This window comes from Balaenoptera ricei, chromosome 1 (assembly GCF_028023285.1).
Source record: "Balaenoptera ricei isolate mBalRic1 chromosome 1, mBalRic1.hap2, whole genome shotgun sequence".
In the NCBI taxonomy this organism is placed as follows: Eukaryota; Metazoa; Chordata; class Mammalia; order Artiodactyla; family Balaenopteridae; genus Balaenoptera; species Balaenoptera ricei.
Genome location: NC_082639.1, coordinates 43,350,364 through 43,374,092, shown reverse-complemented (window position 1 = coordinate 43,374,092; position 23,729 = coordinate 43,350,364). Strand labels below are relative to the sequence as shown.

The following is a 23,729-nucleotide window of genomic DNA, read 5'->3' as shown; positions in this document are numbered from 1 at the left end:
GAGGGCTAAGTATAGCCAAGATACTTTTGAATTGGAAAAAAAACAAGGTAGCAGGACTTGACCTACTAGATATTAAGATTTGTTTTTGTTTTGTTTTTTTTAAGATTTGTTTTGTAATTAGGACATTGGGGTGTTAGCAGAGGGCTAGACAAAGAGATGATGGAACAGAATATTTCTTGGAATGGAAATAGACCAACACATATGTGGACACTTGATTTTTGATAGGAGCATTATGGAGCAGTGGTGAAAGGGCTTTTTAAAAAAATGATGCCAGGACAGTTGGGCTTCTATAAAGGCAAAAACAAAATTGACTCCCTATCTCACAACATGCACAAAAAAATCAATTCTATGTGGATTATAGACCAAAAAGTGAAAAGTACAATTAAAAGTTTTATAGATAAGCGTGACTTTAGCCTTAGGTAAGGATTATCAAGCAAGATGCAAAAACAAAACATAAAGGAAAAATGATAGTACGTTATATTCATCTAAAGATAACATAAAGAGTATGAAAAAAGCAAGTATAAAGTGGGAGAATGTATTTGCAACACATGTAACTAACAGAGGACTTATATTTAGAATAACTACCAGAGATTTAATTATTAGATTATATATGTAATTGTATGTAACATAATTTATATATGATAATATATATCATATAAATGGATAATTATATATATATTATTATGATCAGTAAGAAAAATACAACCCAATAGAAAAAAACCCTTAAACAGGCATTTTACAAGAGAAGAAATTCAAATTATTAATAAATATATAAAATGTTAAATCAGGAAAATGTAAATTAAAACCATTATGAGATTTAACTATCCTCCTAAAAGTTGCAGAAAATTTTAGTCTGACAATACCAAGTGAGGGTGAGGTTGTAGAGGATTGGAGGATGATCTGATGCAAGTGTAGATTGGCACAATCACTTTGGAAAAGTTTGGTTATTACCTAGTGATGTAGAACATATGATGCATATACTATTACCTAGGAGTTCCTTTCTTAGATATATATTTAGACAAACTTGTGCACATGTGCCATGGTACATATTTATAAGAATGTTTATGGCAGCATTGTTTGTAATGGTTCAAACCCAGAACCAGCCCACATGTCCACCAGCAGTAGAATGGATGAATAAATTCATGCAGTGGAATATTCTACTGCAATGAAAATAAATGAACCACAGCCACATGTAGCATCATGAATGACTACTAAAAAGAGTGTTGAGTTAAATAAATCACGCAAAGAATACATACACTATATATCCATTTATATGAAGTTCAAAAATGAAACTATATTGTCTAGAACATGCATTCTTGGCAGGGTTCATACTGTTTCTTTTGGTAGCAAAAATTGGTCTTGAAGGTGAAAAAACATTTGATACTATAATGGTTTGTGGCCCTCCAAAGCATAACCCTGCCTGCAAAATCTTCACTTAGTGTTTGGTTTCTTTTTGAGTTTTCTCAAATATCACATGAGCACCATTTACACTGACAGTGAGTTTGTGGAAGATATGCAGAGTGTCTGCAAGGTCAGGGGTACAAAATTGTGGTGGATAGATGATTGGAGGACTTTCAAATGACTGATCTGGAAGTCATCACTAGAGGCGGTCTGTGTGTGTCAGTTGGTTGCCATTGGCTGCCTTGTGGATAGTATGTTTGATCCTCTCTCTGCTTTTGTGTGTGACTTTGATTTTTAGAATTAAATAAAAATATTCTGTTTTATTATTTAGTTCAACAAAAGTTATTCAACCCATCATTAGTTATACTAAGTACTGAAAAGAAAAAAATGTCAGTAATATTTTAATGAGTATCTAGTAGCTAATTAAGTTAAAAGTTTCTTCTCAGAGCAAGCAAAAGTTCAAAGTTTATTAAATATTGTAGGAAATTAATTTTTTCAGTGTGTTTTGTTGGAAAAATGAATTTTAATTTTTTAAAAACTTGATTGCATTGCTGTTATTATGTAAATGGTTAATTTGCATATGTAATTTGATGCATCACAATTTATATAAGGAATATATTACATTAAACACCAAATACAGTTATAAAATTAAGTGAAATACTAATAGCCTTTAAAATTTTAACTTGGGATTTCCCTGGTGGCACAGTGGTTAAGAATCTGCCTGCCAATGCAGGGGACACGGGTTCAATCACTGGTCTGAGAGGATCCCACATTCTGCGGAGCAACTAAGCCTGTGCGCCACAAGTACTGAGCCTGTGCTCTAGAGCCAGCGAGCCACAACTCCTGAGCCTGCATGCCACAACTACTGAAGCCCGTGTGCCTAGAGCCCGTGCTCCGCAACAAGAGAAGCCACTGCAATGAGAAGCCTGCACATCGCAATGAAGAGTAGCCCCCACTCGCCGCAACTAGAGAAAGCCCATGTGCAGCACCGAAGACCCAATGCGGCCAAAAATAAATAAATAAATTAAAAAAAAATTTTAACTTAAAAAGTTAAAAAAAGTAGGCCTCAGATACTTTTTATTTATAAAATCACAGATACACACAAAATATGTAAACAGATTGTATATGTGTGTAAAAATGTCATAGGGGAGTGATTAGAAGAAAATTTCTGAAAAGGCTACTTAGGGTTGATAATGGAAAAAAAAAAACATCAAGAAACACCAGCCTAGAAATACATATATATGTGGTAAAACTATCAAGAAAAGCAGAGAAGTGATTCCCGTAACATTCATAATATTAACTCTGAGGATAAGGTGGGTGCTGGGTTCTTCTAGAGTTCTGACAGTGGTCTATTTCTTGATCTGAGTGGTGACCACTCAGGTGTTTACCTTATAGTCTCTATGCCCATGTTTTATATATAATACTTTTCTGTATGGGTATTATATTTCATAATAGAAAAAAGGTAGTTTGTAGACTTTAAAATCTAGCAATGCTGTGTATTGTTTAGGTTTTATATGCACAACTATGAACTAAATCTCCATCTTAGTAAAGCTTCTTAATTAAAAAAGTAGATGTTGACTGATGAAAAGCTTTTACCAAACAGTTTTTTTTTTTTTTTTTTCCCAGATGGGCCCAATTCTTCATCCATCCACTAATGATCAGAGATGCAATTGACCGGGAAGTTGAAGCTGTTGATAGTGGTAAGTGCTTTATGTCTTGCTGCTTTTTCCTTCATTGATCCAGTCGTTTAGCACATTTATCATTCTTTATCACTCTTTATATTATAAAGGGCTAAGTTAAAATAGATATGTCATGGTTATTCCTGAAGCCATTAAATGTCTAATTCAGTATATATTTGAAATAAATCAAAGAATGGTAGATTTTTGATTTTTCAGCCTTTGTTTTTTGAGGGTTTTACCACAGTGACTGACCTTTTGCAGGATAAGAGCCTAATTCTTAAAGCTAATACTGGGTATTAAAACTTTAAAAGTTCACATACTCTTTTTGTATGAAGAGGTATTTTCTCTGAGGCTTTATTTTAAGCACCATCCTGATATTTAAATAGCTTATTTTTTGTTGCTTCTGTGTGTCAGTGCTTTGTGGGTTGAGTTTCTGTAGTTCCGAAAACAATCGTGCTATGTTTATAGATGAAGAAACTAAACTCCTGAACAGGAAATGCGTTTAATTTTACTTTTTGACAGTTTTTCTTATCTTTGTGATTTAAATATTGAAGACCGTTAGGAAGGCTGTGTGTCTCTATAGGGTGCGGGTTCATTAGAGAACTGTGCTGCAAATATCCCTTAATTACAGAGTACCAGTAAATAGCACCACTGCAGATTAATCCTGCTCCCTTATTTTAGCATTAGAAACATGTAACAGTGGACTTGGGGGGATTTCTAGTTCACATAGGTTAGGCTTGGCTTGCATAGCTGAAGGGGCCAGGTCTCTGTACTAGTTCTTCCCTTTGTAGCATTTTCCCTCTTGGCTTGATTGTCTAGTTCTAATAATCACTTAATGCATTCACTAGGCTGAATAAACTGCAGATGGCTGGAAAGAACTGTCTTGAAGTCAGCAAACTGTGTTTTACTTATAGAAATGTCACTAACTCTGGCCCTCAATTTATTTGTAAAAGAGGGTGGAATGGAGTTAGATTCCTCCTAGTTCTAGTAGCTCCTTATAATCAAGGATTTATTTTCTTCATTTTTGTTACTTGCCTACCCACAGTGTCTGTTTTTTCATAGACCCAGATAAGTATTTGTTGAATACATGAAAAACCAAAATAACTAAGGAAAACTCCAAAAGCCTTCCCTACTTTTTGGGACCTAGGAACTATATTCTGTGTCTTTAATTCTTTCAAGTGTGTTTTTCTTTATACAGTTTCTAGAGTGAGTTGAAATTGGCATTTAAAAGGTTAGACATCTAGGGAATTCCATGGCAGTCCAGTGGTAGGACTCAGCGCTTTACTGCCAGGGCCCACATTCAACCCGTGGTCGTCAAACTAAGATCTCGCAAGCTGTGCGGTGCGGCCAAAAAAAAAGATTAAACGTCTAATTTAATTTTACAAGTTTAATTCAGAATATATTTTATTATATTTTGAATATTATGCAGAAATATATGTATATACATACATATGTGATATATGATATGTACACACACACTCACATACAATAAGTCGTTTTGGTTTAAGATGAACTTAAGATAAAGGCTCTGTTTTTTTGTTTGTTTTTGATGATAGGAGACCTAGATTTCAATTTGTGATCTGATATAAATAGCTAGGTATATATCATTAGTTACTTAACCTTCTAAGTATGAAGGATTTACTTGAGATGAGGGAGATGGGAGAGGTCTTAAATTTTAACTGGTGTAATAACTAGTATTCATTAGCCAGTTTTGTTTTTTAGCATACTGTTTATGATATATTATTCTTCTCTTATTTGCATTTATAAGACATCAGAAAATTATAAGTAAGACAAGAGCTAAGTTTAGATTCTATGAACATACAACAAGATCATTTGGACACTCAATATTTATACATTGATAGATATTGATATTTATTGTGAACACAGCGTAAATTTATCTTGGCTAAAACCACAAAATGTTTAACAGTTTTACATGTTAACGTGTATAGTATGCAGACCATTAAGAGTTAACAGCTCTAGGCCAGGTCTAAGTCAGTATTATATTCACACATCTTAGCTTTTCTTTTTTCCAAAATCAATATCTGCAAATAATGAGATCTATTTTTGAAAGCTCAATAATCAGATGTTATTTTCTTCTATTCAGATGTGATAGTCTTTATTCTATCATTCTCATCTCATTCACATGTTTTTAGTTGCCTGCATGCTTGGATGGCCCATTCAATGTGAGAGAAGTTGAAAGGAAGTTCAGCTATCCTGGTAGATTCATCTTTTCATTTTCTTTTTCCTTTATTCCTCTCCACCTGCTTATGGAAGAGATTCTTTCCTGAGTTTTTAATTTATTATCTTGTTTTACCTTCATTACTTTATCACCGTGCCCTGCATCGACAATCTGTTTTTGGTCTAATCTTTCAGTGGAGTGGTTATACACACAAATTTATAAGCATTTATTTGCACAATGCAGATAGGTCTGTTCAGTGTTTTATAATTTTCTTGAATACATTTAATTACAGAAGCTCATAAATGTCCACAGGGTAGGTTTTAAAATGGAATTAACTTATTGCTAAAAGAAGATTGTAGAGAAAAAAAGATTATTCTTAATGATTAGCTCTTTATTTTAATGATTGTTCATACTTTTACATAAGCATGTTTAATTGCCTGCATATTGTACCTTAGTGATTGAGACTGAGGATATGGCCAAAGCCTTTTTTTATATAATCAAGTGGTTGAGTGTGTTCTCTAAGTGTTCAGTATTTATACTCTATTTTTATCAGTTGTAGGAGGTACTAAATCACTTTTTGTAGGTACGTTTATATGTCTACTCAATTAGTTTTCTGTTGCTGCTGTAACAAATTACCAGAAACTCAGGCTTAAAATAAGAACAGGTTTATTTTCTTAAACTTTTGGAGGTCAGAAGTCTAAAATATTTCCTCAGGGCTGCATTCCTTTTGGAGCCTCCAAGGGAGAATCTGCTTCCTTGCCTTTTCCACATTCTAGATACCACCTACTTTCCTAGACTATGGCTCCTTTCACTATCTGAAGAGCCATGGGTGTAGAATCTTCTTTGCTGTCTGACTTCTGCTTCTGTCTTTATATCTTCTGTCTTTGATCCTCTTACCTCTCTCTTTTAAGGACCCTATGATTACACTGGGACCCAGATAATCAGGATAATCTCCCCTTCTCAAGATCCTTAATTTAATCACACTGCAAAGTTCCTTTTACCACGTAAGGTAACACATTCACAGGTCTTGGAGATTAAGATGTGGCCATCTTTGGGAGCCATTATTCAGCCTGTCACCTTAATAATGGAATTGTTTCTTCTGTGTTATAGCCATATCTTCATAATTTTTACAGAGATATAAAAAATTTACTCTGTTGAAGCTATGTATATATTTTTTACTACATATGTTTCCCAGGTATGGAAATTATAAATGTATATATTTTTTACTGTCTCATCTTTGATTTAGACTTCATGGCTTATAACTGAAGTATTTTACTGAATATACTTTTGCTTCTTTCCATCTCTTCTGTCACCACTTTAGTTTCCACTCTCTTTACCAAGCATAACAGTGATGGCCTCTAATCAGTTTCCCTGATGAATTTACCAGAATCATTTCCCAGAATGAATTTACTGAAGTCCAGATCTGATAATGTTACTCTCCTTATTAAACATTTGTAATGCCTTACCATTACTCCTATGATAAAAAAATAGCTAACATTTATTGAGCACTTATTATGTGCATTGTTATGATTATTACCTCCATTATCCTTATTTGACATACAATGAAACTGATGCTTAGAAGTGCTCTTTCAAAAATTGTTTCTTATTTCTTCAGCCTGATATCTTGCCTCTGCTTTGATTCTGAACCTTCTACCTCCAGCAGCTAGTTTTAGTAGTACCTGCTGCATGATGTTCAGTAAATATTTGTTGAAGGAATATATCTTATTTAATTCTTATAAGAATCCTGTGAGCTAGGTACTTGTAACTCCATTCTATAGATGAGAAATAGAATCAGGGAAGTTAGATAACTTTCTCAAGGTTGTATAGCTTAGTAAATGGCAGAACTTGGATTCTAGGCAAGATACTTCTGACTTCAAAGTGATTGTTTTTAACCATTAATATTTTATTACCAACATAGTTGGCTTTGGAGGAGATTTAAACAATATATATGACAAAGTTCCCGGACAATAAGGAGTTTGATTTAACATTTTCTTGGCACTTTCATCAGTAAGATCTTGGACATAGCATCTGTTGACTGAAAAAAAATGCACAACCTAAAAGTTGAGAGTTATGTTTTATTTGGCGGATTTTCTGAGGACTTCAAGTCTGGGACACAGCATCTCAGATAACGCTGAGAAAACTGTTCCAAAGAGGCAAGGGGGGGAGCTAGGATATATAGGTTTTTTTGCAACAAAAGACCAGGTAGTCGGAACATCAGAAGATTACTGTTAATAAAAGAAACCGAGATATCTCAAGTTAAGGAATTTAGTGCTTTTCTATGTACGGGAAGATGCAAGAGTCTGGGCTCACTGAAATCATTCCTTTGATAGGCACCGCAGCTATCTGGGTCCAGTATCCTATGTTTTCTCATCCTGAGCTTCCTGAGGGCGCACCATCCCTGTGGCTGTAATGTGATGGCTTGATGGCTGCAACATCTTTTGTTTACTGATATGGCAGGCAATACTTTAGTTCTCACAATAATAACCTTTAGATTATTAACTGCCTGTTTCATTTGAAAATAAGGGAAAATCTCTAGAAAGGTGAATTGACTACCCAAAGTTAGAGAATGTGTTAAGTCATAGAACTTGTCCTAGATCATTGATTTCCCTGCTTCAGTCTTACTACACTTTATTCATAAAATTAATTTTTGTTACTTCCTTACTTTCAGTTCTTTAAGCTTGAATTTCCAGATAATAAAGCAAGATACTGAATTTCATTTTATTAAAAGTGTTTCCTTAAAACTGACAGAATATCAACTTGCAAGACCCTCTGATGCAAACAGAAAGGAAATGTTATTTGGAAGCCTTGCTAGACCTGGACATCCTATGGGGAAATTTTTTTGGGGTAAGGTACTAAATACTTCATCTTATTTCATGTTTTCTAGTTAAGGAAGATTGAGATTATGAAAAGTTTATAAAGAATGGAAAGTTATAAAGGTAAGGTAGCTAGGTACCTTTTACCTTTTAGGGTAGGTAGGAAGCTTTTCAAATAGAAAGTAGTTCAGCATGCCTATATTTGGTTCTCTAACATTGGATATATGAGGAATAGCACCTAACATTTTGTGAATGTTTTCTGGGTGCCAGATACTTTGCTAACACTACATGAATTATCCCATTCAATCATCATAACAATGTTACGAGCTTGGTACCATTATAATCTCCATTAAAGATAAAGAAACAGGCTCAGAGAAGTTAATTTTCTTAAATATGATAGTGGTGGATGTGGGATTTGAACCTCTCTTTATCTGGTTATAAAGTGTGTGCTCTTCCCCAACCTGACATTTCCAATTATCAACAGAGATTCAGCAATAATTTCTCTAGTAGTTTTTGAGCTATGACCTAATTTTGTTTAATTGTTAAGCAGTTTAAATGGTATCTGGTTTTTCATAATGGCTTTTTCTTAGTGTTAGAATCCAGTTATTATAGCCTTGTATTAATCCTCTTGACCACAGAGTAGAATCTGGAATGAGTTGATCTAAATGGTACTTCATTCAAAGGATGATTTGCTTGTTTGCTTGTTTGTACAGTTATATACACTTTGTATGTCATCCTTGCTTTATGTGGTTTATTTTTAAGAATTATACAGAATATTACTAAAATAATTAAGAGATAAAACCTAATAGTAGACTAATTATTAAGAAAGGAAGCTTAAGGCAATTACTGTTGTTAAGGTATTGCCAACTAGAGATTAATTCCTTATGTGTTAAAATATACTTTGAAATTGTTTCTTGTGAATTTTTGTCTTATTATTATTATTATACACTGTTTCAATATTTTGCATCACTTGGGTTATTTCATTAGTTAAGTATAGTAGCAAAGGATGCATTGTCAGTGTGGAGACTTTTAATAAACTTAGTTATTTCTATAATCTTTTCCATCTTTTTATAGGAAATGCTGAGACTCTCAAACATGAACCAAAAAGAAATAATATTGATACACATGCTAGATTGAGAGAATTCTGGATGCATTACTATTCTGCTCATTACATGACTTTAGTGGTTCAATCCAAAGGTAATATTGTCGACTCTGGCCCTTAGAATTATTTGGAAGTAGTGCTTTCTTAGGATTTGTCTGTCGTGTCAATGTTGCAGTGCACTGTTAATTTACAATACTTTAGTGCTTGATCCTAATATGAACTAAAGAAAATCAGAATTTGAAGAGGCAAAGCTCAGGGAAGCACAAAATCATCTGATTCTCAGGCAAATGTTTTTTCTTTTTTTTTTTTTTTTTTTTTTTGACTTTATTTATTTATTTATTTATTTATTTATTTATTTATTTATTTTTTTCACACACACACACACTGTATTTTATTTTTACAAGAGATAAATCGACTGACACCAAGCATTGTACATGGATGACCACAACAAAAGCAACAATGATTGCAATTACCAAACATGAAACACACTCATACTATGTCATAGTATTGACATTCAGTCCAGTAATCCTCCACTGTAACAGCTCCTTTACTTTGCAGTGAAAATTGATTTGTATATTCTTTGCCTCTGAGTCCTTGTGGAATTTTTTTTTTTTTTTTTAAATTCAGACAGAAAGTCACAAAAATTATACTCATCCTCATCAGTTCACTCAGTCCCATGTAATTAATTTTTTTTTTCATCTTGATCTTTTGTTAGCACTTTTATGAGTTCATCAGTTTTTCATTAGAGTTCTGAAAATGCTTATTCATTCAGTTCAGCAGTACAGTCCGTTACCAGAAACCTGTACTTGTCAGAGTCTTTTCCATGTATTTCTTGAAGATGAAACCCTTTTATAGGAACATATTTGCAAAATCAAATGTTTTTTCTTTTATAGACATAGGTCTTAACTCCAGGCTAGTCTATGAGTGTATTAATGTACTGATTGATCACGAATTGTTTTTTCTTTTTTAATAAACTTATTTATTTATTTATTTTTGGCTGTGTTGGGTCTTCGTTGCTGCGTGCAGGCTTTCTCTGGTTGCGGCGAGCGGGGGCGATTCTTCGTTGCAGTTTGCGGGCTTCTAATTGCGATGGCTTCTCTTTGTTGCGGAGCATGGGCTCTAGGCGCACGGGCTTCAGTAGTTATGGCACGCGGGCTCAGTAGTTGTGGCACATAGGCTTAGTTGCTCCGCAGCATGTGGGATCTTCCCAGACCAGGGCTCAAACCTGTGTCCCCTGCATTGGCAGGCAGATTCTTAACCACTGCGCCACCAGGGAAGTCCCATGAATTGGTCTTTTAAGCCACATTTGGCTGCTGCCTCTGTTATCTCTGGTTTTGCATTTAATCTGTATTAATCATAAACTCTTAAAGGTCACAGTGTTTGTCTTTTCATCCTTACATAGGGTTCAGTAAAATGGCATGATTAATTGAAGTCTGTCATGGTGACGCTAGCAGAAGTATCTTAAATGTAATAATACTGGTCAATACCTCTACTATTTTCCTTCTTTTATCATTACTGAAAATAATGTGTGTCAACTTTTCTCATTAAAGAAATCATAGTACCTTTCTTCTGTTTTCTTTATATTTTAATTTCCTTAGGCTGTTTTTCAAAGTCAGTCATTTGCTGAACTGTTCATTTTGATATATCAATACCTTATAGTTTGTATATTTCTTTTTGAAAAACTAATCCTCTCACCCTAATGTGATTCTCCTTTTTATAAAATTTTGCTCTCTCATTGTCAAAATTAAGATCAGAGCTGACTTGGCACTTAATTATAAAATATTTTTGTGTTTAGGATCAAAATTAGTCCACTGAAGTTAACTTGAACATAAAGTTACAGATATGGTATGGCATTCAAACTACAAATGTGCTTCTAGATTCCTTTTACAGCATTTATTAAAATAGGCAATTCTATATTTGGTATGTAATATTAATTTGCGATTTTTAATTAATTTTTGTTTTCAAATCTGTCATGAACATGCATTTTTCTTCAACTAGGTATTGATTCTTTTTCATTCTCTTCTTCGGTGATAACAAATATGAGCATATTAACGCTTGTTGCAGATTTCTAAAATAAGCCCCACGTGTTTGATAAGAAAACCTTGTCCAATCTAGAGTCAATTGATTTCGGAGCTTCAGCATTTATTATATCATTTAAGAGTTAAATATCAGTATAAATAGTATAGAGTAAATTCAGAACTTGATTAGTCTGATTTGCATCTTGTATTTATATACTGGGGCATCTCTTTTGAGAATTAGTGAAAGTCATGTAGCTGGTGAAACTAACAAATACTATCCAGTGATGGTAACGAGTCACTGGGATAAAGCTAAAAGGTTTCCTTTTTCATTTAGATCTCCTATTTTACTAGAAATTTCAGAAGAATTTCTTATGAAATATAAGAAAAGAATCAAAAGAAGATAGAAATCATATCAGCCTAAGAAGACATATATTAAAACCACAGCAAGTGTAAATTAATGTAAAGTAAATGGAGTATAATAGTACTGATGAGCTGCTGAGAAGGGTAGTGTAGGTTAGTTAAGAGAAACCTTCCTAGAGGAAGTAAGTTTTGGAATGGGGTAGGAGGATGATTGATGTATTTTTATCTCTTGGTCCTTCATCTAGCCTAATGATAAGCAAAAACTTTTTTTTTCTACTTGTGTGTTTTTTCTAACTTCACCAAGGAGAAAGAATAAAGGAGTCTTAACAAAATTATATGTGTCTCAAGGTTTTCTTAAATATTATTTTTCCTATTACTGATTAAGGAGTGGCAAGTGATGCCCAAATTAAAGTATTCCTTTGTTTTATAGCTAAAGATCTGTGAGAAATATAATTGCATTTCTACCTTTAATAACAACACTGCCTTTCCCTGTCTCCTTCCTGCTCTCTCCACGAAGAAACACTGGATACTTTAGAAAAGTGGGTGACTGAAATCTTCTCTCAGATACCAAACAAGTAAGACATGTATTTTCATAAATCATACACCTATAGAGTTAAAGAGGCCATATCTTCTGGTATGAATCCCAGAGGTTTTTGCTTTTAGTTTATTTTTTTTAAAACAGGTGATTATATTAAGAACTAAAGTAGTTTAGCAAGATCGCACAGCCTTTGAGTGGGAAAACTAAGATAACCAAAGTTTCCATAGTTTCTGTAGTTCAGAACTCTTAAGCTTGTAAACTTATAGTAAGCAGTAACTCTGAAGAATTTGTGCCTCCTTTTACGTTTATTCAGAGCTTTTCTGTTACTGTGTACAGTGCTTGAAATTATGATATGAAAGCAAATATTGTATTGAGAGGTAGCGTATACATATACGTATCCCCTGCCTCAGAACAAATTAAGTTCTGAAGGTTTGTTTTTTAAGTCAGTTGTTTGGAACTTGGAATGCTTTTTCCTGATAAACGAAATAATCTTGTAGTTGATGATTGACTTTACATATTGCCTGAAAAGCCTATTGCATATATTGTAGTTGAATCAAATTGCCTTTTATTAGAAATTGGATGTAGCGTTCTAGTTCAGAAAGCTACTATTTTTTTGTCCACCTCAAATTCATCAAAATAATACAAATATTTAAAAGATACTTTATTGTTACATTTTTTGTTACAAAGAATACAGAAAATTTAACTCTCAAGCAAAGTGTCTCTTCCCACTCTTAGCAGTTTGCATTTTAGTAAACTAAATGAAATCAGATTATTTTTTCTTGCATCAGGTGAGTAAGCTAGACTCTTTCCAGTTCTTCATTCCAAGACAATTTGTTTTAAATTTATGAAAGAAAAATTAGCTTTAAAAATGTTGGAATAATTTGTAATAACAACAGACTGGTTATTATTATCTTGGCTTTATGTAAACTGTTGATAATTAGCAATACTTTTAAGTATGCTAATTAAGATAATGAAAGCCATGCCAAAGTTATGGGGTTGTTTAATTTGTTTTTGTTTGTTTGTTTTGATAAGAAATGAGTATTAGCTATGGAAATGTCAAATGGCAGATTGAAATGTATTTCACTGTGAAACTTTACTAATAAAATCAGAGGTATATTGAATAGAGGGATTCATTAGGTCTTGTCAATCAATTCCTAATAAGAATTTTAAATTTAAAAAAATGCTTTTACATATTATTCACTAAGAACTTTGGTTCCTTAATCAGACAGGTTAAAAAGTGTTCTAGGTAATTAATACTGATTCATACTGACCATATTTTAGAAGAAATATTAGTTACAATATATTCAACCAGGTGGGAAGCCTCTAGAAGGAAGAGTCCACGTTTTTCAAATACCACAGTGCCTACTATTGTACTTTATACATAAGAATCTCTCCATGTATATTTCTTGGATTAAAAAAATATCTCTAGTGTAAGTTTTCTTTCTGAAATGGCTTTGTATTAAGAGGAGAACTGAAGTTGAATGGGGCTGATAGAGACAGTAAATATTGGGAGGGGAGGTCCCTTCAATTCATTGTATTCTGTCTCCTGTGAGTTTTAAAAGTATTTGAGTTATTGGGACTGAGGTTAAGAATAGTTTGTGTAGTTCAGGATTTTGTGGCTTTGTTGCCATCTATTCGCTTATGCCTAGAATGCTTTTCAGCCAGGAGTATGTAGAATAGACTATAAAAACCTATCAGTTTAGGCATCCCTAAAGATACTGCTTATAAAGGCTTTTGCCAATTAAATTTTAATGTATTTGTTTTATTTTCAGTGGGTTACCCAAACCAAACTTTGGCCATTTAACGGATCCATTTGACACACCAGCATTTAACAAACTTTATAGAGGTTCGTGAACCAAAGGTTTAAAACTGTTTGAAATAACTTTAGCACATTCTCTAAAACTTAACTGAGGCTGCCAATTTTCTTTGAAAATGAGAATACAACAGAAAGTACAGCTGGATTGGAAAGGGAGTAGACAGTGGAAATCCAACTAGTGACAGATAGCAGGCCACTAACTAGTAGCAGTTTCATTGGTTTGGCACCTTAATGCTACTTGAGTCCGTTTCATGCTTTCTCCCTATTTTATTCTTGTTCCCTTTTGTTCTTGGTTTTTTGTTTCTTTCCTATTTTGTTTTTATCTATATTCTGCTCTTTTTTGCCTTTAAAAGAGAAAAATAGAGGATGGGAAAACACTTTGGAAATAATTTCCTTTTATCTTCATTATAAAACCAATTTTTGTTAAATGAAGACAAATTTAGTGTAAAAAAAAAATGGGTGGGGGGAGTCACCCTTAAATCTTACCATCCAGAGAAGTGGTTTTGGCACATTTCCTTTTGAGTTTCTGTAGGTATATTTTCTTAACGTAGTTGAGATTATAAAGTATATACACCCTATCTCTTGCTTATTTCATTTAATATTATATTTGTAATAACTGCCCAATGAGCCATCACATGGTTATGCTATAACTTACTTAACAGTTTGCCCATAGTGAATATTGCAGAAACATTCCTAATTCACCATTTCTCTTTCTTTGCTCTTTTTATCATGGCAGATTATTTTCTTTCTCCTAATTGCCTAGTTATTCCCTTCTTCTCCTTCACCCCATTGCCAATCTCTTTCCTCTTCCCTTTCTCTGACCAATGACTTTTGTCGCACTCTTTATCTGCTGCTGGCTCCATTTTATCTAAGCTGACTCTTCCCAGAGAGAACTTATTTTTGGTTGTATTCTTCCTAGCTGTTGATTTTCTCTTCAAAGAATCATAGAAGAATGGGAAGCACTGGGAAGAATCTTAGAGTTACTTCAGCCTACCCCACTCATCATACCATAACAGATTCAGAATGAGTTAAATGCAAGTGATTTTCTCAAGGTCGTATAAACACAGATAGCAAGATAGTAGTAGGGCTGGATTTCAGCCATGGGTCTCCTGACTCCTAGTCCTGTACCCGTTCTTGCAAGAAGGGATCCATCTTTAGGGGCTTGCCTATTTTCATAGTTCTTTTATCCATGCCTTCTCTATCTGTGAAACCAAATTGAAAAGAAATTTATAAAAATTGCATTATTCAAATTTGAAAATTGGCAACTTGAAATAATAATTGCATTATATTTAACTTTCCCTTGCTTATTGGAGGATGAAATATATTGAATTTTTAAAAATTTCATGTAACATAGTATATATAAGTTATAGAGAAACCCTTATATCTGTTCTTCTGAAAAATATTTTTGTTCAGTTGTTCCAATCAGAAAAATTCATGCTCTGACCATCACATGGGCACTTCCCCCTCAACAGCAACATTACAGGTAAGAGTTCAAAGACAAATTTACTCCACTAGATACTGAGTGAGAATCATATTTTAAAAGCATACTAAATGGTTTAAATTTGGGCATTCCGGATTTATAAACACAGGTAACATGGTAAACTAGGACCTCACTACTGGATTGTTCAAGCCTTTGCTATATATTTTAATGTCTTCTTGGGTATAAAAGCTAGAGTTTTCTTATAATTAGTTGCCTTTCCTGAGTCTTTGAAGTTAAGTATCTTAGTGTGAATGCTAACTTTTGTACTTATTTTCTTTAGCACTTTGAGTACAAATATATGTTAGCTTATGATTTATTTGTCAGTGGTGGCCATTTAGTTTGATCTTGTCAAAAGTAAAGTTAAATAATTTTGAGCCTGGAATACAACTACAGCATAAATCTCAAGGACCTACTTGAGTTGGGAATGAGTTAGGTCAGATTTTTAGAAATTAGGAGAACACTTCAATTTATTTATATAATTATTTTACATGAGCAATATACATGGGCTAAGAAGTTCCTTAAAGATAAGGATCAGTCAATGGCTACAAATGCTTTTCTCATTAGAAATAAATGCTAATGAACTGATAAAAATTTACCTTAAGTTTCTAAAACTTACCAACAAAACAAACCCAAGAAGAGACACACACAAGCAGAAGGAAAGAAAAGTAATGTGTATTGCTTTAAGCTCAGTAAAAAATGCTTTTAACAATCAAGTCCCATGAAGTTAACAGGAACAGTGTGCCTCCAGTGAGAAAGCAGAGAATGTGTGTATTGTCTACTTGCTTTTTTTTAGTGCAAGGATAATATAGGAAAAAGTAATGTCTATTGGTTGTATAGTTATGTTAGAGTATCCCAAAAAGTGTTAAAATGATTACATGCATATTTAAAAGTTTATTGCATTTGTTTTAAATTTTGATTATAAAAGTAATATGCTTGTAAAATGTTGAGGACAAAAGAGTATTAAGCAAAAAGTAAAGCTCTGCTTCTCCTCTGTCCTGAAAGATATGCCCAACATTAATAGTTTCATATATATCCTTCAGACATTAAAATAATGAATATAAAACATATCTTTTTTAATGGAAATGGAATTATACTATGTATACCATTTTTCCTGTTTTTTGCATTTCTTGTTAATTAACAAAGCCTTGCTTATCTTCTGCCTGATTACTAAGATAATTCATTGTACAAATCTTGAAAACTACTGAAAAGTAGAAAAAAGTCATCCATGATTCTGTTTTCCAAAGACTCTTACCATTTCTGTATGTTTTGATCCAGTTATTATTATTTTTTTAATGAACTGTATATTTGTTTTAACCTGATGTTTATCCCAAATGTGAACTCCCACTAAATTAGCTTTTGGGGGAACGATTTTTTTTTTTTTTACTAAGAAGCAAGTGTTTCTCCCTCCAGAGTTACCAAATACCGTACAATTAGATTTGGTCACATGCAAATGTTATGTACTCAACTGGGTTCATTCTTTAACTGATTTGCTCCTCTATATCAGTTTTAGGATAGATGTAATCTAAAATATGTCATTCATATTTTATGGTTTTTTTCAAATTCATGTTTTAAACAGTGACTTTTAAGAGTTTACTGAGTATAATTCTGTAAACTAAGTTTAAAATTTAAGAATGTTTAGATTTCCTAGCTTGATTTTTCTGTATATTTTTGGTAGGAATATATTCCCAAAATTATAGTAGAAGCCAGTGGGAAAAGATGATGTGAATAACACATAAACAACTACTCAGACTATTAATGTATATTGTTATATAATAAGATATCATTTTTTACCTCTTATTGCATTTTAATGCATTTATTGTAATTTCCTGTAATTTACCTGTAATGCATTTATTGCATTTTCATGAAAAGCCTATGAGTAAGTAGTTAGGCAAGTAGAGAGAAAGAGAAAATAGAGTGAGATTAAGTCTTTTGCTCAAGATCATGCACTTACTTAAAGGAATAACTAAAACTACAAGCTAGATTTTCTGACCCATAAAGCAACACATTTCAGTTTACCACAGAGCCTGATGCAATGCCGAAAGCTTTTAAGGATACAGGATGATTCATATCTGCATCAGATTCTAAAATGATAAAGAATCTATATTATTTCTATTTTGGGTGAAAAAATAATGAAAGATTTTACCATGAAAAGAAGTAAGATTGGTATCCAAAAGAAAAAGTAGTATCCAAAAGAACTCTTAAATTTTGGAATATTTGTACTCATTCAGTGATTTCAGATGAAGAAGTTAAATTTCACCATGTTTTCTGTTTTTATCTCGCTGCTGTCAAATTAATTATAGTTTCATATTTAGTAGAATTTATGTGAAAATAAGTTTGTAATCACATTCTCAAATATCAATCTCAGAAGTAAGATTTTCTAAAGTAAAATTATTTATACCTTAATTTTTAAAAATTTCTGACCTTAACTTTTTTTTTAAAGGGTGAAGCCGCTTCATTATATCTCTTGGCTGGTTGGACATGAAGGCAAAGGCAGCATTCTTTCTTACCTTAGAAAAAAGCAAGTATTTAATTAATAAGTATTTTCAGTGTAGCAATATCTGAAAAATAATGGACAACAAGTGTTATAACCCATTCTTTTCTTTTTTTACTTTGTCTGCCAGGAAGCGTAGATTCAAATCTAATACTTAATTAAAGTCTCTTCATAACCTAGATTATTTTAATGGCCATATCATATTTGTATATTTCCTTGGAAGCCACCTTTTAGCCCATGTTGGAAGTATTATAGTTGTACACAAAATTTTTAAATTCATAGAGTCTAGAATTACATGAAAGTTTAGTTCTAATCAAGAATTTGGATTTGAATAATAATGAAGTCAATTATTTTAATGCTGTGGATCTCCAGGCTTTCCCAACCCAGAAGGTGGACTTTAATGAAAACTTCATTGGACAGATAAATCATATAAATATGGGGGACTGTGAACAGTATATGCAGCCATGTTAGCAGTATGTTAACCATGTTTCCTAAAGCATTTAAGCACTTGTTTAAGTTGCCTAGCCAAATTATAGACATACAGCTTTAGAATCAGGACCAAAACACATTAAAGTAATTCCTTGCTTGATTTTTCTATACATTATTCAAGAATGGAAGGTAGATGAGAAATTTAAATAAGACTTTAAAACATTGATGTGTACTAGATTATTAAAAGAAAGCTGAGAGGGCAGGCTTATTAGAAAAATAATGAATGACGTTAAGTACATATATGCCTTACACAATAAATGTAATGTGATTTGAGATTTGCATAACCTTTATACCTTACTGAACTTTATTAGAATTTCAAGTTTTTCATTCTGGCCTCCTCTCTCCTTATTTTAGACTTTCAGGATTATTCTAGTCAGGAAAAGATACAGTCTTATTGCTTCTTTCCTAGATAACCTGTGGAGGTTAGCTGACAGTCTCAAAGAGCCCACTTAACATTCTAAGTAGGGAGGTATCTGAAGTGTTTTTTAAGGCTTCTCTTGGGAGATGGTTCAAAAAGGGATGTGAGAAATGCCTCCCAGGGAATTTCCTGGCAGTCCAGTGGTTGGGACTCTGCGCTTTCACTGCTGAGGACCTGGGTTGAATCCCTTGTCAGGGAACTAAGATCCTGCAAACCTACCGGTGCGGCAAAAAAAAAAGAGAGAAATGCCTCCCAGCAAGCGTACTTTTAATATATTGTAAAGTATGAAGAACATACTTCACAATATATTAAAAGTATGCTTCGACAAAAAATTACTATGTTCTCTTCGACAAAAAATTACTACGGCTTCATGAAACTGATAATGTTTTCCTATGTTGTAATATTAGTGTTTCCATTAAAGAAGTAAATACGGCTGTTATTTCCTTCTGATCATTCCTGTATGCAGTACAATTCCTTGGGAGGCTTTGTACTTCTAAAAAATTTGTACTTTTAAACTTGCTGTTGGAAAGCATGTTTGCTTCAAAGCCTGGGCTTCCCAAATTTTACATAGAAAGCCTACCTATTTTGTTAATTTGAAGTATTTGTAGACTATCAATCCCAAGATATTGACTGGATTAATTTTTTCTCCTAACTATAGGTGCTGGGCTCTTGCACTATTTGGTGGAAATGGTGAGACAGGATTTGAGCAAAATTCTACTTATTCAGTGTTCAGCATTTCTATTACATTGACTGATGAAGGTTATGAACATTTCTATGAGGTAAATAATAAAAATGGAGGGTTTTAAAAATTATATAGATATCACTTTATGCAAAAGTATAATTAGATGTTTCATTTTTAGGTTGCTCATACTGTCTTCCAGTATTTAAAAATGCTGCAGAAGCTAGGCCCAGAAAAAAGGTAATATATACTTATAAGAGTCAATCCTAATATGTTTTAGCCTTCAGGCTACCAACAGACATGCGTTAGTCCTGCCTTGGTGGTTTTCCAGGCATTTCTTGCTTAATATCCTTTACTTGTTCCATATCCTTATTCTGCTACATGTGAATGTATGTTAAAGATTTAGGTTTACGTGGGCAGTCTGTTTATTTTTATACTTCTCTTTTCTTGCTGATGATTCTAACGAGAAATTTAAATATGTCTTCTAATTATAATTTTCTTCTTTCACAGAATTTTTGAAGAGATTCAGAAAATTGAGGATAATGAATTTCATTACCAGGAACAGGTACTGGAAGTCAAATTCTTTTTGAATGTTATCTGTGACCAAGTTGAAACTGGTGTGGACATTGTTCCTCTTTTTGGAAGTGTCACTGAGTTTTAATTCTGCCACTCTCTGTCATGTGAGTCTCAAGATGGCCTTGAGGTTTCTGAAAATTCACTCTTGTGTTTTTGAGTATTTATATTGAGTAACAGTGAGAGAATTAGGCAGATTGACACAGATCATGTTGTGTGACAGTCATTCATCTATGTAGTCATTTCATATGTCTATCCCTTTAATCCCTTTGATAAACATTCATGGAGAGCTTGATATTTTGGGAATTCAAATAGAAATAGTGTGCTTTGTACTTTCAGGGTAAGGAAAGCGTTTGCCTTGACTGGAATAGGACAGGGAAACCTTCATGGATGTAGTAAATTTGAATTGAGTTCAGTATTAAAAAATGGATAAGGTTTAGATATTCTAAGCAATGGGAAGCACATAAGTAAGGAACTCTGGGGTATTATGAAAAAGTGAATGATCCTACATGTCTGTGGCATAGGGTATATGAAAGCAAAGTTGAAAGGTAAGGAGTTTAGAGCAGGGTTTTTAAAAAACCCTTTTTGTGCCTTGGATCCCTTTGGAAATCTGTTGAATCCTATCGACCCCTCCCCAGAATATTATTTCACCTCTTCATCTTTTTAAACTCTCAGAAAAATCGCCCTAGTAGTACAATGATCACTGGTATATCCCTCACCTAGATTTACCAGTTCTTAATATTTTGCCATATTTTCTTTCTCTCTCACGCCTCTTCTTGTGTGTGTGTGTGTGTATTTTTTTGAGATTTAATTACAGATATCATAATACTTCACCTCTCAATGTTTTTTAACATGTATCTGCTACAAACAAATATATTCTCTCGCATAACCTCACTAAAATTGTTGTGCTCAGGAAATTTAACATTGAAACAATACTGTTAAATATTTATTATGCAGCCCATAGAATAGTGGGTTTTTTGTTTTGTTTTTTGTTTTTGTTTTTATTGAAGTATAGTTGATTTACAATATTGTGTTAGTTTCAGGTATACAGCAAAGTGATTCAGTGATACATATGTATATATTTTCAGATTATTTTCCAATATAGGTTATTACAAGATATTGAATATAGTTCCCTGTGCTATACAGTAAATCCTTGCTGCTAATCTGTTTTATGTATAGTAATTTGTATCTGTTAATCCCATACTCTTAATTTATCCCTTCCCCCATCCCTTTCTCTTTGGTAACTATAAGTTTGTTTTCTGTGTCTGTGAGGCTGTTTCTGTTTTGTATATAAATTTCATTTGTATTATTTTTTAGATTCAACGTGTAAATGATATCATAATATTTGTCTTTCTCTATCTGACTTGCTTAGTATGATACTCTCTAGGTCCATCCATGTTGCTGCAAATCACAATATTTTATTCTTTTTTATGGCTGAGTAATACTCCACTGTGTGTGTGTGTGTGTGTGTGTGTGTGTGTGTCTCACATTTTCTTTTTTTTTTTTTTTAAACATCTTTATTGAAGTATAATTGCCTTACAATAGTGTGTTAGCTTCTGCTTTATAACAAAGTGAATCAGTTATACATATACAATATGTTCCCATTTCTCTTCCCTCTTGCATCTCCCTCCCTCCCACCCTCCCCATCCCACCCCTCTAGGTGGTCACAAAGCACCGAGCTGATCTCCCTGTGCTATGCGGCTGCTTCCCACTAGCTATCTATTTTACATTTGGTAGTGTATATATGTCCATGACACTCTCTTACCCTGTCACATCTCACCCCACCCCCTCCCCATATCCTCAAGTCCATTCTCTAGTAGGTCTGTGTCTTTATTCCCGTCTTGCCACTAGGTTCTTCATGGCCTTTTTTTTTTTTTTTTTTTCCTTAGATTCCGTATATATGTGTTAGCATACTGTATTTGTTTTTCTCTTTCTGACTTACTTCACTCTGTATGACAGACTCTAACTCCATCCACCTCATTACAAATACCTCCATTTCATTTCTTTTTACGGCTGAGTAATATTCCATTGTATATATGTGCCACATCTTCTTTATCCATTCATCTGTCGATGGACATTTAGGTTGCTTCCATGTCCTGGCTATTGTAAATAGAGCTGCAATGAACATTGTGGTACATGACACTTTTTGACCTATGGTTTTCTCAGGGTATATGCCCAGTAGTGGGATTGCTGGGTCGTATGGTAGTTCTATTTGTAGTTTTTTAAGGAACCTCCATACTGTTCTCCATAGTGGCTGTATCAATTTACATTCCCACCAACAGTGCAAGAGTGTTCCCTTTCCTCCACACCCTCTCCAGCATTTATTGTTTCTAGATTTTTTGATGATGGCCATTCTGACCGGTGTGAGATGATATCTCATTGTAGTTTTGATTTGCATTTCTCTAATGATTAATGATGTTGAGCATTCTTTCATGTGTCTGTAGGCCATCTGTATATCTTCTTTGGAGAAATGTCTATTTAGGTCTTCTGCCCATTTTTGGATTGGGTTGTTCATTTTTTTGTTATTGAGCTGCATGAGCTGCTTGTAAATCTTGGAGATTAATCCTTTGTCAGTTGCTTCATTTGCAAATATTTTCTCCCATTCTAAGGGTTGTCTTTTGGTCTTGTTTATGGTTTCCTTTGCTGTGCAAAAGCTTTTAAGTTTCATTAGGTCCCATTTGTTTATTTGTGTTCTTATTTCCATTTCTCTGGGAGCTGGGTCAAAAAGAATCTTGCTGTGATGTATGTCATAGAGTGTTCTGCCTATGTTTTCCTCTAAGAGTTTGATAGTGTCTGGCCTTACACTTAGGTCTTTAATCCATTTTGAGTTTATTTTTGTGCATGGTGTCAGGGAGTGTTCTAATTTCATACTTTTACATGTACCTGTCCAATTTTCCCAGCACCACTTATTGAAGAGGCTGTCTTTTCTCCACTGTATATGCTTGCCTCCTTTATCAAAGATAAGGTGACCATATGTGTGTGAGTTTATCTCTGGGCTTTCTATCCTGTTCCATTGATCTATATTTCTGTTTTTGTGCCAGTACCAAACTGTCTTGATTACTGAAGCTTTGTAATATAGTCTGAAGTCAGGGAGCCTGATTCCCCCACCTCCATTTTTCGTTCTCAAGATTGCTTTGGCTATTCGGGGTCTTTTGTGTTTCCATACAAATTGTGAAATTTTTTGTTCTAGTTCTGTGAAAAATGCCAGTGGTAGTTTGATAGGGATTGCATTGAATCTGTAGATTGCTTTGGGTAGTAGAGTCATTTTCACAATGTTGATTCTTCCAATCCAGGAACATGGTATATCTCTCCATCTATTTGTATCATCTTTAATTTCTTTCATCAGTGTCTTATAATTTTCTGCATACAGGTCTTTTGTCTCCTTAGGTAGGTTTATTCCTAGATATCTTATTCTTTTTGTTGCAATGGTAAACGGGAGTGTTTTCTTAATTTCACTTTCAGATTTTTCGTCATTAGTGTATAGAAATGCAAGCGATTTCTGTGCATTAATTTTGTATCCTGCTACTTTACCAAATTCATTGATTAGCTCTAGGAGTTTTCTGGTAGCCTCTTTAGGATTCTCTATGTATAGTATCATGTCATCTGCAAACAGTGACAGCTTTACTTCTTCTTTTCCGATTTGGATTCCTTTTATTTCTTTGTCTTCTCTGATTGCTGTGGCTAACACTTCCA

The 23,729-nt window shown here is 33.5% G+C and overlaps 1 protein-coding gene across 3 annotated transcripts in view; it reads left to right on the top strand.

The window, feature by feature from the left end:
• Positions 1 to 23,729, top strand: part of NRDC (nardilysin convertase) — a 103,211-nt gene that overhangs the window by 46,998 nt on the left and 32,484 nt on the right. For all 3 annotated transcript variants that reach the window (XM_059922324.1, XM_059922323.1, XM_059922322.1), the window contains 10 exons: positions 3,028 to 3,101; positions 8,008 to 8,103; positions 9,147 to 9,269; positions 12,070 to 12,127; positions 13,863 to 13,936; positions 15,320 to 15,389; positions 17,827 to 17,904; positions 19,443 to 19,563; positions 19,645 to 19,703; positions 19,974 to 20,028. In XM_059922324.1, the coding sequence (XP_059778307.1) occupies positions 3,028 to 3,101; positions 8,008 to 8,103; positions 9,147 to 9,269; positions 12,070 to 12,127; positions 13,863 to 13,936; positions 15,320 to 15,389; positions 17,827 to 17,904; positions 19,443 to 19,563; positions 19,645 to 19,703; positions 19,974 to 20,028 (808 nt within the window). The remainder of the gene's footprint in view (positions 1 to 3,027; positions 3,102 to 8,007; positions 8,104 to 9,146; positions 9,270 to 12,069; positions 12,128 to 13,862; positions 13,937 to 15,319; positions 15,390 to 17,826; positions 17,905 to 19,442; positions 19,564 to 19,644; positions 19,704 to 19,973; positions 20,029 to 23,729) is intronic.